Raw genomic sequence first — 15,826 nt, forward strand, 5'->3', positions numbered from 1 at the left:
GTATGGCGCCTTTGAGTTACAGACACATTGAATTAGAGACAAAGATGGAACCTGAGGCGTAACTATCCAGCTGTGGTCAGAAAGGAGTGCAGCTGGAGATAACATATGTAGGAGGCAGCAGTGTCAAGTGATACTCCAAGCGTGGAAATGATTATTCTTAGATGGGATTAACTTTTAGACGTGATGATGAGAAAGCAGTGGTAAACGCATAGTTCAATTACATTTGGGGCCGACTTTGCAGTCCTGGTGATAATAGCTAGCAGTGTCCTATATGAAGAGTCATCTCTTTTTTTTTTGGCTGGGCTGAGGGGCTTGCTGGATCTTAGTTCCCCGACCACTGCAGTGAGCCCTGAGCCACCGCAGTGCAGTGGGAGCACAGAGTCCTAACCACTGGACCACCAGGGAATTCCTGGAAGGATCATCTTTCATTTCAAGATCAAGTTGGCCATTTGCCTGTCACCCAGGAGGTCAGTCACACTCTAATCCTGGGTTAGCAGTCTTTGTTTTCAGAAAGATACTTTCCTGAATATAATAACAAGGCATTTGAAGAAAAATGGGAGAAGTCAGCAAAACTTGTTTGGTTTTGGATGATATCAGAGGCAGTATCCTAAAAACTCATAGCAGAAAGGATGACTTTATTTTTATAATTTAAAGTGGTGGAGTTAGTTATTAAATTCTAATGTGAACCTGTTTTTTTTTTTTAAATACAGCTTTTTGGAATTTTTGTTTGTTTGTTTTGGTGGATGATTTTTCAGTAAAGTTCAGCTCAGTATCTTTATTTGATTAGTTTTTAAAAATAAAGAGTATATAGAAATAATATAAAGGTTCACTGTTCAGCCATATCTTTGGAATTCTTTGAGATGGGTTTTTGTGGAAAGATTGTTTGTAGTTATGAGTTCTGAACAGTGATGCAGTTTTTGAATAATTAAGGTTTGGTCTTCATTATTGAACTGCCAGCTTTTGTTTTTAATTCTTTCTTCTTTATTTTGGTGAGCAGGCTTGGCTCAGGTATAAATATAGTTAATCCTTTCTAATTACTATCAGACCAGAATCAAGTTCCAATAATCCCAGATTAGAAAGAAAGATTTACAGCCTTTGTTCCTTACTGCTTTTGTGATTTCATTAGAGTCTGTGTAGATAAATACAGCTTTGAGCATAAAAGCTGGCCTAAAACTTATATTTTCTCAAGCTTCATTTGTATAAAAACACATGCATGCTCTTAAAAAATTTTAATTTTATTAAAAAAAAAGTCTAATTTTACTAAAAAAAATTTTTTTTTGCCTCTGCCATGTGGCCTGTGGGATCTTAGTTCCCTGGTCAGGAATTGAACCCGTGCCCCGGCATTGGCAGTGTCCTCACACCACTTAACCACTGCATCCCCAGGGAAGTCCCCACAGGCATTCCCTTGATACCAGTACTATAGGAGAAGTTCAGTGCAACCTACAAAGGTGGGCCATGGATCTAATTTAAAATTTTCTGGTTGCCACATTTTAAAAAGTAAGTGGAAACATGGAAAATCAGTTTTAATGATCTGTTTTACCTAATCCACCTCCTGGAGTTAGCCAACCTGTGAAAGATAAGCCAGCCTGCACAGACTGCCCTCACTTTTGATACCAACTGCAAGTTCAGGGGGTCCCCAGAACCAGCCTCAAGTTTGAGAATTTATTCAGAAGTCACTGAGTGTTATTATACTCACAGGTTTATTGCTGGGAAAGGATACAGACTAAAATCAGCCAAAGGTAGAGACACAGGGGCTGATCCTCCATGGCTTTCTCCCTGGTGGAGCCAAGACTGTGCCCTCTGGTTATCCACCTGTGGTCATGTTAATCTCCAGTCATTTTAAAGCAATTTTTCCTGGTGTATAGTCGCTTTACAATTTTGTGTCAATTTCCACTGTACAGCAAAGTGAGTCAGCTGTATGACACATATGTCCCCCCTTTTTTAAATTTTGTTTCTGTTTAGATCACCGTAGAGGACACAGTAGAGTTCCCTGAACCATACAGTAGGTTCTCATTAGTTACCTATTTTATACATAGTAGTATAGATACACCAGTCCCAATCTTCCAGTTCGTCCCACCCTCCTTCCCCACCTTGGTGTTTATTCTCTACTTCTGTGTCTCTATTTTTGCTTTTCAAATGGGTTCATCTGTACCTTTTTCTAGATTCCACATATATGCATTAACATATAATATTTCTCTTTCTGACTTCACTCTGTGTGACAGACTTAAAATAGAACTGCCATATGACCCAGCAATCCCACTGGTGGGCATATACCTGGAGAAAACCGTAATCCCAAAAGATACATGCATCCCAATGCTTATCGCAGCACTATTTGCAACAGCTAAGACATGGAAGCAACCTAAATATCCATAAGCAGAGGAATGGGTAAAGAAGATGTGACACATATATACCATGAAATATTACTCAGCCATGAGAAAAAGAAATTGTGCCATTTGCAGAGACATGAACTAACTTCCAGTTATTGATCTGAGACAGTATACACTGAGTTTTGCTAGCCCAGGAAGCTCACTTGTTTGGTGTCCAAAGTTCATACTGGGGCTCGTTACATAGACTTGATTGTTTGACTACATGGTTGAATCCAGTCTCCCAAGTGGATTGATACCACTTGACCCAAAGTTTCCACCTTCCATCACATGGGTGGTCTTCCTGGCATGCCAGCCCCCACCTAAGACTATTAGCTGTGACTGGCCCCACCCTAAGCAATACATGCCCTTAGGAATCACATAGATTATTTCTAGAAGCCTAGGGCATGAGCAGTACCTGTCTTGGCCAAGGCCACATTCTTAATTTTTTTTTTTTTTTTGGTTGCACCCGACCTTAGTTGTGGCACACGGGCTTAGTTGCTCCATGGTATGTGGGATTTTTAGTTCCCGGACCAGGGATCAACCAGTGTTCCCCGCATTGGAAGGCAGATTCTTTACCTCTGGACCACCTGGGAAGTCCCCAAGGCCACGTTCTTAACTGCATGCCTACTATATCCAAAATATGATTTCAACACCTGAGCAATATAAAAATAACCAATGAGATATTTTGCATTTTGGGGGGGATATTAAGTATTTGAAATTGAGTGTACATTTTACACTTGAGGGGCACACTTTCATCCAGACCAGCTCTACTTCAAGGACCCAGTGGACTCATGTGCCCAGAGCTGCAGTATTGAACAGTGCAACATACCACAGACATGCGTGTGCTGAGCACCTTGTTCAAGATTTCTAAAACATATTCTTCTACAGTATCTGGTAGTGGAAGAAATAATAACAAAAATGAGCAAAGAGAGAGTTTATTTTGCAAACCAGCTAATTTCAGCCCTCTGAGAAAGCTAGGATATTCCTTTGGAAATGTTATTTTGGGACGTACAGTATAGCACAGGGAACTGTCTCAATATTTTGTAGCAACCTAAAAGGGAAAAGAATCTGAAAAAAAATATATGTATGTATAACTGAATCACTTTGCTGTATACTTGAAATGAACACAGTGCTGCTAATCAGCTATACTTCAATTTTTTTAAAAAGGCAATAAGAAAAAAAAAAAGAAACATTATTTTGGAGGTTGTGTTTATGATCATCTACCCGCCTCTCTCTGACTCTGCACAAATTAGTTTGATTGGATTTCGATAAAGAAAGTTTTATCTGTTTTAATTGGAATGGCTTTGTTTGGGCTGGTCATTATTTTTTTAGTGTTGTTTTTATCAGTCTTAATGTGATTTCTGCCTACTTTGTAAGGGAGCACTGTCCCAGGGGGCCTTTTACTAGGTTTGCTTGCTATGTCATTAGTATTTATCACCCAAGTTCAACATTGGTTATGTTTTGGGATAGTATTACTCTGTTGTTTTGTGATATTTTACCTTTGATTTGGTGTGTTTAGAAATTTGATTCATCACACATGTCTAACTGTGATCTAGGCATAGTACAAATTTAAAACTAGTCTAAAAACAACTTTGCTTTCTTGCCACAGTAACAGACCTTCAGAATGCAAATTTGGGTACTTGTAATTCTAGTCCGTGTTCAGAATGCTTTCTCTAAACTCACCAGGGTTTTACCAGAAATTGTAACTATTTCATCAGAATAATTAAAAACAAATTCGGTATAGATATAATCTTAACTGAAGCTTTTTCTCTCTGTAGAAGCAACGAGTGTGGTTTAATTTGTCTCCATTGGGCTCAAAACCCCACAGTCCTGTGTAAAGTCTAACTGCACTGTTCATATGCCTTTTTTCTAATAAGTACTCAGCTAAGAGAACTTATTCTAAATTCAAATATTTATTTGTTAACTATTTTTGCAAAATTGTGAGCTTGAGTCAATATTGCTTGATGCAATTATCAGATTCAGAACAACCAACATGTCACATGGGTACTCTTTGCTGAGTTTAGTGCTGAGCTAAGCTTCCTGGCATTGTTACTTTTTAGTGGTTTTTTTTTATTTTTAATTTGGAAACTGAGTCACTGCCTCCAGAGCCCTGATGTATCTACCCTGCCTTGGCACTCCTTAAAGAAAAATAACTTTCTGGAAGCAGTTAGGCGATACTTAGAGTAAATTTCCTTTCATTGTGTACCTATACTCATCACAGTTCTTTTGGAAGTTGACATACAGAAAGCCAGACAGATCTCATTGGCTGTCATATGCCCGGTTCATGGCACAGGTGAGCTCAAAAGGCCAATGTCTGTGTTAGTTCTGTTCTAACCTGAATGGGCTGCCTCTTGCCTAATTGTTGAAGTTCGTTGTCCTGAGAATTGCTTATTACTTCTTCTTCCTGCATGGCCCACTGCTTTATATCTGATCATCTTTGAAAAATCACATTGACAGAAGCTACACAGACCACATCTTTTATTAGAGCTTCTACTACAGTGGAAACTTAGGAAACATTAGCTTTCTTTGTTTCATCTTTGGAAACCCTAGTTTGTAATGCTGGCCTTCCCTGCAAATAGGCTGCAAAGGAAGCTCGGGGAATGGTCATATCCTAGGGGGCTAATCATTTCTAATAATTTCTATTAAGATTGGCTTCCTTCAGAGATTTCTTGATAGAACTGCAAGTGTTCTTTGCATTTTTCCCCCCATGTGAGATCCCTGGGAATTGAAAAGTTTTAAAGTTTTTCCAAAGGATGGAAAAACTCATCAATTTCAAAGTATAGATTCTAAGTTAACCTTTCCCATGACCTGGGGCACAAACTTTTGGCATGATCTGAAGCATTGCTTCTAATTCAAAAGATTGCTAAGGCACAGAATGGTAGGGGAAGCTCCTGAATAAAATCAGCAATGTGTGCATGAAAAAAATCATCTCTGCATACATGCTAAGTCGCTTGAGTCCTGTCCGACTCTTTGCAACCTTGTGGATTGTAATCCACCAGGCTTCTCTGTCCATGAGCTTCTCCAGGCAAGAATACTGGAGTGGGTTGCCATGCCCTCCTCCAGGGGAATCTTCCCAACTCAGGGATCGAACCCCAGGTCTCTAATGTCTCCTGCATTGGCAGGCAGATTCTTTACCACTAGCGCCACCTGGGAAGCCCCAGACCACCAATGATTCCACGTTATTTACTCCATAGATTTAACTGTATTTTTTTTTTTTTTAATCTTCATGGGGATTTTCCTGTTGGCATTCCTATTTCTTGAGTCACTGGACTACATTACCTGTTACACATTCATTTTGCCCAGGGTTATTTTAGTTTCATTTTTATTGCCTGTTCCAGATTGGATCCCCTGAAATCGGACCCCAATTTAGTTCTCAGATTTCCCCCTCATCTCATTCATGGATTTTTTTTTTTTCCTTTTCTTGAAAAGTCTTGGCTTAGTTCAGTTGTAGGAATTCCGTGAAAATGTCGTGTTCCCTCCTTTTTATTTTTAACTTTTAAAAAATTTTTTAGCCTTGCCTCTCAGCTTACAGGATCTTAGTTCCCCAAGCAGGGATTGAACCCAGGGCCCTGTCAGTGAAAGAGCTGAATCCTAACCACTGGATCATCAAGGAATTCCCTGGGCATTATTTTCTTTCCTTGCTTAAGAACAATTTCTAGGGAGAAAAAGAAAAAGGAGAAAAGAAGAGACCTGTGTCACCTGAAAAGTGCCCAATTTCTGTGTTTTGTGATATATTTTGAGAGTTTTAGATTTCTTTGAACTCATTCATAACTACTTTAGAGGACTTTTAACAAATCCATCATCAGAAGTTGTATTGAAATTAAAAATAAAAATTAATGTTTTTTCCATCTGTAGAGGATGAAACTGTACACAGATTTTTTTTTTTTTGAGTGTACACAGATTTTTAACAATAATATTTATCATGCTTTCCACTTGGTGTAAAGTTTAATTTCAAAGAGTGGGAAATCTTTTTGTTGTTGTCATCTGTCTGGTATTCCATTAGACAAAGACATAAATGAGTATTTAAGTTTGTTACAAAGTCCCATATATTCATAAGTATTTATCCAAAAGGGCCTTGGCTTTTTATATCTAGTAATGGGTCAAATTAAGTTAATGGTTTCTCATAGACATTAAAAATGGAGGAAAAAAATGGAGAATATTCCTTCTCCACCCTTCCTACACACACACACATATACACAGTCTTCTTTATCATTTTATGCACCGGTGAGCTCATCTTGCAAAGGAAATGATATATATGTAAGGACTTCAACTCATGTTATTTCAAGGCAAGTGAAACAGCAATAAATATTGAGCAAAGAATGCTGATTTGTATTTAGAATATTTTAATATAGAGAATGATTTTCAAAATCTATATAAGCCAAATGGCTTTTGCCGGATCACTTTTTAGTGATTGAAAATAACTCAGATGCAGATTTTTTTTATACTGTGCCTCTATTTTCTTGATTTGCCTGGGTAAGATCTTCAGATATCACTTATGACATGTTTTAAAAGCCTATGTCAGACTTGAGGGGGTTCAACAGATTCTGGGGAAATAATCCTCATAGACATAGGTAAAGATTAGCAGATACACCCAGAAGTTTCTAGATAGAGTCAATTTATTCTGTTTATTGAGTTGAAATACTCATTTAATTAATTAATCTTGTTTGTGCTCAAAAGAGCTTTCTTGAGAGGAGCTTTTGGGGTTTATTTATTTATTTCTAAAAATCCTGCATATCTTTTTTAAAATAAATATTTATTTATTTATTTGGCTGTGTAGGGTCTTACCTGTGGTGTGCAGGCTTAGCTGCCCCACGGCATGTGGGATCTTAGTTCCCTGATCCCTCAGCAGGAATCAAACCCATATCCCCTGCATAGGAAAGTGGACTCTAATCCCTGGAACACCAAGGAAGTCCCCAAAGGGATTTTATGTATTTCTAACTGCACAGCACAGTTCTAACAAAAACAGTAGCAAGGCTATAAACTCCATGTTGCCGGACTTTCATGAATCGAATTTTTATAGAATTATATTGAATCTGTTTTTGTCAAATACATTGTATTACCTTTAAAGTTAAAATGCCATCTGGGTGTATTTTTGGCCATACTTCAATATCCTTCTTATAGACATTTTCTAAGCCAATGTTGTAGCCTTTAGGGCTGGTTAAAGAAGAGGTGTTCTTAAGCCTATACTGCATTCCAATACAATTTTCTTCAGTTTTCTATTGAAATTATAATTAAACAAAAAGGAATGTTTTAGGGCTCTGAGCTAAATTCTGACATCAAGTGGTTACTATTATACATTTTTTTTCCCATTTAAGTTAACATCTTTTTTAACTAGTAGAGGTTCTTGAAACTTTTTTTTTTTTCTTTTCGGTTTTTTGGAGGCTTGCTATTTTATGGGTTTTTTTTTGGTTTGTTTGTTTTAAAGGATGCCTCTCCTCTATGATGAATTGAGAAGGATACGCAAGACTTTTAGAGGTCTCAGATGCCTCTGATGGTTAAATGTAACATGTCATGCTAAGGTGAAAAGCGAAATGAGACTGGTCTCCCTGTACCAACTTCTGATCAGCCGTTGTCCTAGCATGGCTGGAAGGTGCCTCTGCCAGAGACTTCCCGTCCAGCAGGGACAGGGCAGGGTAACTTCTACTTCTCCTCATCAATCTCTCCCTTCTTGGGACTGCCTCACCTTGAATTTGTTTCCTAAAACACAAAACTGATTTGAGGATGAAGGTCACAGTGGATCAGCAGATCACATGCCGTACATGGTCTCCAGGTCACCTTAAGGACCACTCAGAGCACCCCCCGCCACACACACACACACACACACACACACACACACACATTCAGAGCTCAGGGTAGCGGACAACTTCTGGGATGGCCGCTCTTTACCTAGTTTAGTCATTTCATGCATGGAGCTGATATTTAGGCCTCCTGGCCAAAAAGTGCACCTTTTAAGACTTTCTCATCCAGGTGACTATATCTTTGGCTACTTACGAGAAACACCCATTGGAACCTACTTGACCCTGCTGTCCTTTACAAGTGGATTTCTCACTCGGCTCCTGCAACTTCTGTCTTGCGGGTCTAACACTGATTTTAAAAATATTTGTGTCACTGTTTCAATATGAGCTCGAGAAATGGATTCTTTTTCTCTCTAGCAGTTTTGTGAAGTTCCACCAGAAAACATCACCAGGAGTAGTGAGTTTATCTCTGAGGACCCATATCTAGGTTATCATGCAAGTATCACCTTGATGTCAAAGAGGATTTTGGGGAGATGCTTTACAGGGTCCTTCAGACCAGTCCATTCACCTCCTGGAAGAATCTGTCCCCTGATGCCTGTCCTCCTGTTTCTCAACGTATTTGGTACCCTTCCTCCATCTCTTCCTCCATCTCCATCTTCTCCTCCATCTTTGTCTTCTTCTCCTTCTCACTTCCTCCTCCTCCTTCTCTTCTGCCCCTTCCTCCTTTCTTCTCCAGAGGTGGGGAAAGTACTCCCTCTTATTCAAGGACTTGTATCGTCAAACCACATTTCCCAAAAAAACTTGGACCTTCAGCCTCAGCTCCTGATGTGCACTTGATAGGCTTTGTCCCTGGCGTGTTTTCTGTCTGAGCTTTATGACTTTTTGACTAACATAGCAACTATATTACAGATATTTGTAATATTGCATAGTGCTTGATTTAAGGGACATCTTTGTGCTTCTTATCTTAGAAATGCTGCATTTTTTAATGGGCTAACCCCCATTAAAAATAGAGGTAACTCTTTGCTCTTATAAAGTAACTAGTCTATGAGCAGCTGTGTAGATGATTCTTTTCGATGTTTTCCAAGAGGATATTTTTATGACTTTCATTTTATGTCTAAGAAACAATGGGAATGGATTATCAAATTTACTTTTTCTTTCTCCCCTTTTCAAAAGCCGCATGCAAAGGATAAGATCTATGTCCAGAGTCAAGGTAAGAAATTTAAAATATATATATTTGAAAAAAAAAAGTCTTTTATCTTTTAGAGACATGCACTGAAATGGAATAATATGATGTCTGGGATTTACTTGAAAATAGAAAAATGGGTACATTTTTATTATTTTTATCATTAAGATCAAAAAGGAGAACGTTATAAAAGAATAATTTAAAATGCAGATCTCAGATCACTTAATAGAGTACAAATACTCTATCAGTGATATGTTTACAAAAGGAAAAGGATGAGCTTCTCCATATAAGTTGAGTTGAGATGGGGGCCCTGGAACCCTCTGCCTCCATTCCAACTCTTCCTGCTCTCCCCAGGGTCCTGCCCTGGTTGTGATTTCTGACATCCTCTCCTGAGACCCTCAGGATCTCCTAAACACACCTAGTAAAACACTGACCCACACAATAGAAATCAGGGAATCAATAGTTCCAGGAAGAACACAGCTTAGTCCAAGCTGAGATTAGAACCAAAGCTGAGCCCAGGGTCACAAGTTCAATTCCACATTATACACATCACATTGTTGTTATTGTTGTTGTCATTCATTCACTAGGTCCTGGCCGACTCTTTGTGACCCCATGGCCTGCAGCATGCCAGGCTTCCCTGTCCTTCATCTTCTTCCAGAGTTACACATCTTGTTGTCATGGTATAAACACAGTAGTGGTGAAAGGGATAATTTCAGCAGCAGAATCATTCATCAAATGCGCTTTTTCTTGGAGCCCCCATTTAAAAATGATGCGCTGACTCAGTGTGTATAAAAGGAGTGTGTCAGTGTCAGGGCAGGCCTGGAGTTGAACCTCCCATTCCTCCTCCATGGCCCCTGGTTTATAGCCACAGAAGACAGTGGTGCAAACACACGGGCTTTGATGTACCACGTGGGTTTGGACGCAGCCTCTAACACCTACTCACTGAGTCATTTTGGATCCGATTAACCCCAGTGAACCTCGGTTTCCAGCCGGATAAACTGGAGGAATCAACCTGCTTAACAGGGCTTCAGGGTTTCCAGGAGGGCATGGAACATACCCACCCAGATTCTGTGCCAGGGCCAGCTTGGGGTGGGCACCCCTTAACTAGCTACTGTTTGTTTAGTCAGTGTGAATGGCCAGCTTAGAGGTGTCTTGGAGAGGTGGTTCGATGACGTCATTTATACTCCATACATTTTAAAATCTTTTCTACTCTCAAGATAAATTGTTAAATGTTGCCTCTGGATTTTCAAACGTTTTACTGTTCTTTTTTTCGAGCATTTTAAACGAAAATCTGTCTGAAGAAGTGACACAGCTAGCAGGCAGTCATGTATGATTTAGAGGGATGAGATGAGGAATTTTAAATACAGATATAATTTCTGTGTAATTTTTTTAAAATATAATTTTATTTATTTATTTTTGGCTGTGCTGGGTCTTTGCTGCTGTGAGGTCTTTTCTCCAGTTAGGGCAAGTCGGGGCTACTCTCTAGTTGCATTGCACGGGGTTCCCGTTGTGGTAGCTTCTCTTGTTTTGGAGCACGGGCTTTAGGGCAAGAGGGCTTCAGTAGTTGCAGCTCCTGGGCTCTAGAGCACAGGCTCAATAGTTGTGGCATATGGGCTTAGTTGCTCCATGGTGTGTGGGATCTTCTTGGACCAGGGATTGAACCCATGGCTCCTGCATTGGCAGACGGATGGTCCACCACTGAGCCACCAGGGAAGCCCCGATAATTTCTTTTAGAGTTTAGTTGGTAGTGGTTTGGATACTTGTTACCTAAGCGAATTTTTTTAGGAACTCAAGCTGTCTGTGTTCTAGAGACAGCTTGACCCAGGAATGGATGGTGGGGTTGAAAGCGATGTATCTTTTCTCCTTGGGAGCTGTGGGCTCATTTTATCTTATTTTAAATTTAATTTAATTTTTTTTTGGCCACAACATGAGCATGCGGGATCTTAGTTCCCCTAACAGGGATCAAACCTGTGCCCCCCTGCAGTGGAAGCATGGAGTCCCAACCACCAGGGAAGTCCCTCAGAGGCTCATTTTAAACCTCAGGGGCTTGGAGAGATCAGTGGGAATTCAGTGAAGCTCTCGGAGCTTTAATTCTGTATGAGAGCTGAGTGTGACAGTTTTTAAAATGTCAACGCAAAATAACTGGCTGTGTTTCAACAACATGAACTTTCTTCTGTCCTCTTTCCTTTGACCCAGGAATCGCAACAGTGCCAAACACCGCCTTTAACTGGAATACTTTTCTTCAGTGTTCAGGTAAGACAGATGAGACCTTCCGGTAGGACTTTGACACGTGCATCTTGTCAATGCGTCAGTTTCTTGCTCGGTTCACGTGGTTTTGAAGAAGGAGCTGTCAGAGTCAAAGAAGCTGGGTGAAACAGTGGGAAGGGGCAAGGCACAGATAGAACAAGCTTTGTTTCTCCACATCAGTGGTCTCATCCCCATGAACCTGGGGATGCAGATGGAATGCAAGAGGAAGAGTAGCACCAGCCTTTCTGATGCTGCTCTTGGGACAGCCCCTCAGAGGTTTAGTATCATGTGACAGCTGCTCTTATTAAGGATGCTGACCTCCTGTGTTCATTTGATGTGTCTTTATTAGCTACACACACAGTAAGTCACTGCGACAAAAAATTTTTGAAAAGAGTATCAGATTGAGAAACAAAATGTTAAACCACTTGAAATCTCAGCACCCAAAAGGAAATATTAGTGTTTTATCTTTTTATTTTATTTTCTTTTTTTTCTTTTTTTTTTAATTAGTTGGAGGCTAATTACTGTTTTATCTTTTTAAAAAATTTATTTATTTTTCAATTGAAGGATAATTGCTTTACAGAATTTTGTTATTTTCTGCCAAATATTGATATATCTTTCTCAACAGTTTTATATATATATTAATGCTTTTCATAAATTTATGTATAATGCCAATATTGTGCTCTGTGTGCTGTGTCCTAAGTTGCTTCAGTGATGTCTGTTTCTTTGCAACCCTATGAGCTGTAGTCCTCCAGGCTCCTTAATCCATGGGATTCTCCGGACAAGAATACTGGAGTGGGTTGCCATGCCCTCCTCAATATCAATGTTATAGCTGTATTATATATTTTAATGCATTAATATATATCAATGTATTAATATCATCATATGTATTATGATGATATTATCATCATATATTAAATATATAAATATGTGATCTTTATTATACATACATAATTATGTGTGATTATATCTCTGGGGTCGCACAGAGTCAGACACGACTGAGGTGACTTAGCAGCAGCATTTATATTATATTGATAATATATGAATTATATACAACATAGATATGGTTTTGTATTTTAATGTTTAAATAATACATGTGTACAAATAACCCTATATATAATGATTTTTAAAGACAAAAGTACAGTCAAGCTATATTTACTGCTCTAACATACTGTATTCATTATGTTAATAACAATATGCTCTAACTTACTCTTTTTTAAAAATTTCTGAAATAAACTAATATTTACACAGAATGAGATATAGACTTCTCATGTAGATTAGATGATTGCTGACAAATATATACATACCCTAATCCAGACAGATCACCATTCCATGACTCAAGAAAGTTCCCTCTTGTGCTTTTCCATATTTTAATTCCCATCCTTCTGTAAGGGACTCTATTCCAGTTTCTATCATTCTCAGTTAGTTTTACCTAGCCTTAAACTTCATCTTGGTGGAATTATACAGTAAATACTGTTCACGTCTGGCATCTTTTTTGCTCAACAAAATGTTTTTGAGATTCATCCATCTTGTAGGATGATGTATCTGTAGTTCTTCCTTTTTTATTGTTGAGTCGTATTCCACTGTCCGTTGTATGGATATGTCACAGTATGTTTCTCCATTCTCCTATTGATGGACTTTTGGGTGGGCTTCCCTGATAGCTCAGTTGGTAAAGAATCCCCCTGCAATGCAGGGGACCCTGGTTTGATTCCTGGGTCAGGAAGCTCCCCTGGAGAAGGGATAGACTACCCACTCCAGTATTCTTGGGCTTCCTTTGTGGCTTAGCTGGTAAAGAATCCACCTGCAATGCGGGAGACCTGGGTTTGACCCCTGGGTTGGGAAGATCCCTTGGAGAAGGGGAAGTCTATCCACTCCAGTATTCTGGCCTAGAGAACTGAATTAAATTAAATACTAAATTAAATTCTAGTCATGGGGTCTCAAAAAGTCGGACATGACTGAGTGATTTTCACTTTCTTTCACTTTGGGTTGTTTTCCATTTTTAGCTGTTATAAATAAAACCACTGTCCACGTGTTTGTACAAGAAATCTGGTGACCTTTGTTGGGATTTCTCTTGGATAAAGCCTGTAAGCTCAATAGCTTGAGTATAGGGTGGATACATGCTTAACTTTATAAAAGAACAGTCAAGCACTTTTTGAAAGTGTTTCATACTTCACACTTTGAAAACTATTTTACACTTCCACAGACACTGGTGAGAGATCTAGTTATGGCACATCCTTGCCAACAATTGGTGTTTTCAGACTATTCAACTGTAGTTATCCTGGGTGATAATGAATTGGTATCTGACTATGGTGTTGGCCATTCATGTGTCTTCTTTGGTGAGATGTCTAGCCAAGACTTTTGTCCAAGTTTTTTAGCGTGTTGTCTTTTAATTCTCGATCTGCAGATAGTTTTTTAATTTATTTGTTGTTGTTGTTGTTCTGGTAAAAGCTTGTTCTCTCTTTCTCTCTCTTTTTTAATGTTGACAGATTTGTCCTTTTTTTCTTTTTGGTTGTGCTGGGTCTTGATTGCTGGAAGGGGGCTTTCTCTAGTTGCAGCAAGTGGGGGCTACTCTAGTTGCAGTGAGCAGGCTTCTCATTGTGGTGGCTTCTCTTGTGGAGCACAGGCTCTGGGTGTGCAGGCTCAGTAGTTGTGGCACGTGGGCTTAGTTGCTCTGCAGCTCGTAGAATCTTCCCGGACTAGGGGTTGAACCCACGTCCCCTACATTGACAGGTGATTTCTTAACCATTGGACCACAAGGGAAGCACATGGGTACAAGCTTTCTGTCAGATACATAGATTGTGAATATTTTCTTTCATTCTCTGGTTTACCTTTTTGTGTTTTTAACCATGTCTTTCAAAGAGCAGAGGTTTTAAATTTTGTTGAAGTCTAGCTTATCAATTTTTTCTTTAATGGTTAGTCTTTTGGAGTCCTACCTAAGACATCTGCTTACCTTAAGGTCAAAAAAATATTTTCCTAATTTTCTGCTCCAGAAGCCTTAGCTTTTCCATTAGGATTGTAATCCTTCTGAAATTAATTTTTGTGTTGTGGTAGGAGACAGGGATTGAAATTCATTTTTTTCCCATAAATTCCAATATCACTGAAAATGCTTTTCAACGAATTGCTCTAGTCCCTTTGCTGAGAATCAGTTTACTGTATGTGTTCCTTTTATGTACCTGTATGTTGTTGTTAGTCACTCAGTTGTGTCCGACTCTTTGCGACCCCATGGACTGTAGCCCACCAGACTCTTCCGTCACTGGAATTCTCCAGGCAAAATACTGGAGTGGGTCGCCATTCTCTTCTCCAATGTATCTGTATATACCCACTCTTATGTCAGTATCATGCCGTCCTGTTGCTGTAGATTTATGGTACATCTAGAAATCAGGCAGTGTTAGGCTATGACTTTGTTTCAGAATTGTTTTAGCTCTTCTAGGTTTTTTGCATACCCATATAAAAATTTTAGAATCATCTTGTCAGTTTCTATAAAATCTTGTTGCACTGAATCTATAGATCATTTTTTTTAATAGATCACTTTAGAAAGATTTGATATCTTAGCAATAATTTGTCTTAAAATCTCTGAACATGATATATCTGTCCATTTGCTTGGGTCTTATTTATCATCATAATGGTTTGTACAGATCTTTCATGTCTTTTAAAAATATTTGTAAGGAAATTATTATTTTTGATGTATTATGAAGATTTTTTTTATTTCAGTTTTGAATTTTAGTTGTTGCTAGTATATAGAAGTACATTTGTTTTTTGCACAGTGGCATTGTATCTTGAAATCTTATTATTTATTGATTCTAATTGCATCATGTTCTTAATTCCTTTATTGTATTTAAAATACTATAAATGTATCCAAAGAATCCTTTTTCTTGGACATTTAGATTGTTATTATTTATTTATTTGTTAAATAATTTATTATTTTTATTTTTGGTTGCCCTGGGTCTTTGTTGCTGCATGAGGGCTTTCTCTAGTTGCAGTGACCGGGGGCTACTCTTCATTGTGGTGCACGAACCTCTTGTTGCGGTGGTTTCTCTTGTTGTGGAGCACAGGCTCTAGGCACACGGGCTTCAGTAGTTTCAGCACTTAGGCTCTAGAGTGTGGGCTCAACAGTTTTACATGAGCTTTAGTTGTTCCACAGCATGTGGAACATTCTCAGACCAGAGATAGAACCCATGTCCCCTGCGTTGGCAGGCAGGTTCTTAACTACTGTACCACCAGGGAAGTCCAGGGCATTTAGATTTTTTAAAAACCTTTTTGATATGCAGTGATGAAAGTGCTAAGATTTTAATCTTCAT

The 15,826-nt window shown here is 38.8% G+C and overlaps 1 protein-coding gene across 3 annotated transcripts in view; it reads left to right on the forward strand.

The window, feature by feature from the left end:
* Positions 1-15,826, forward strand: part of GLT1D1 (glycosyltransferase 1 domain containing 1) — a 111,363-nt gene that overhangs the window by 37,271 nt on the left and 58,266 nt on the right. Inside the window, exons 5-7 of one of the 3 annotated variants that reach the window (XM_043902100.1) lie at positions 4,588-4,659; positions 9,275-9,311; positions 11,481-11,537. In XM_043902100.1, the coding sequence (XP_043758035.1) occupies positions 4,588-4,659; positions 9,275-9,311; positions 11,481-11,537 (166 nt within the window). The remainder of the gene's footprint in view (positions 1-4,587; positions 4,660-9,274; positions 9,312-11,480; positions 11,538-15,826) is intronic. The other 2 variants (XM_043902101.1, XM_043902102.1) reach the window with 2 other exon arrangements.

Source organism: Cervus elaphus, chromosome 5 (genome assembly GCF_910594005.1).
Source record: "Cervus elaphus chromosome 5, mCerEla1.1, whole genome shotgun sequence".
NCBI lineage: Eukaryota > Metazoa > Chordata > Mammalia > Artiodactyla > Cervidae > Cervus > Cervus elaphus.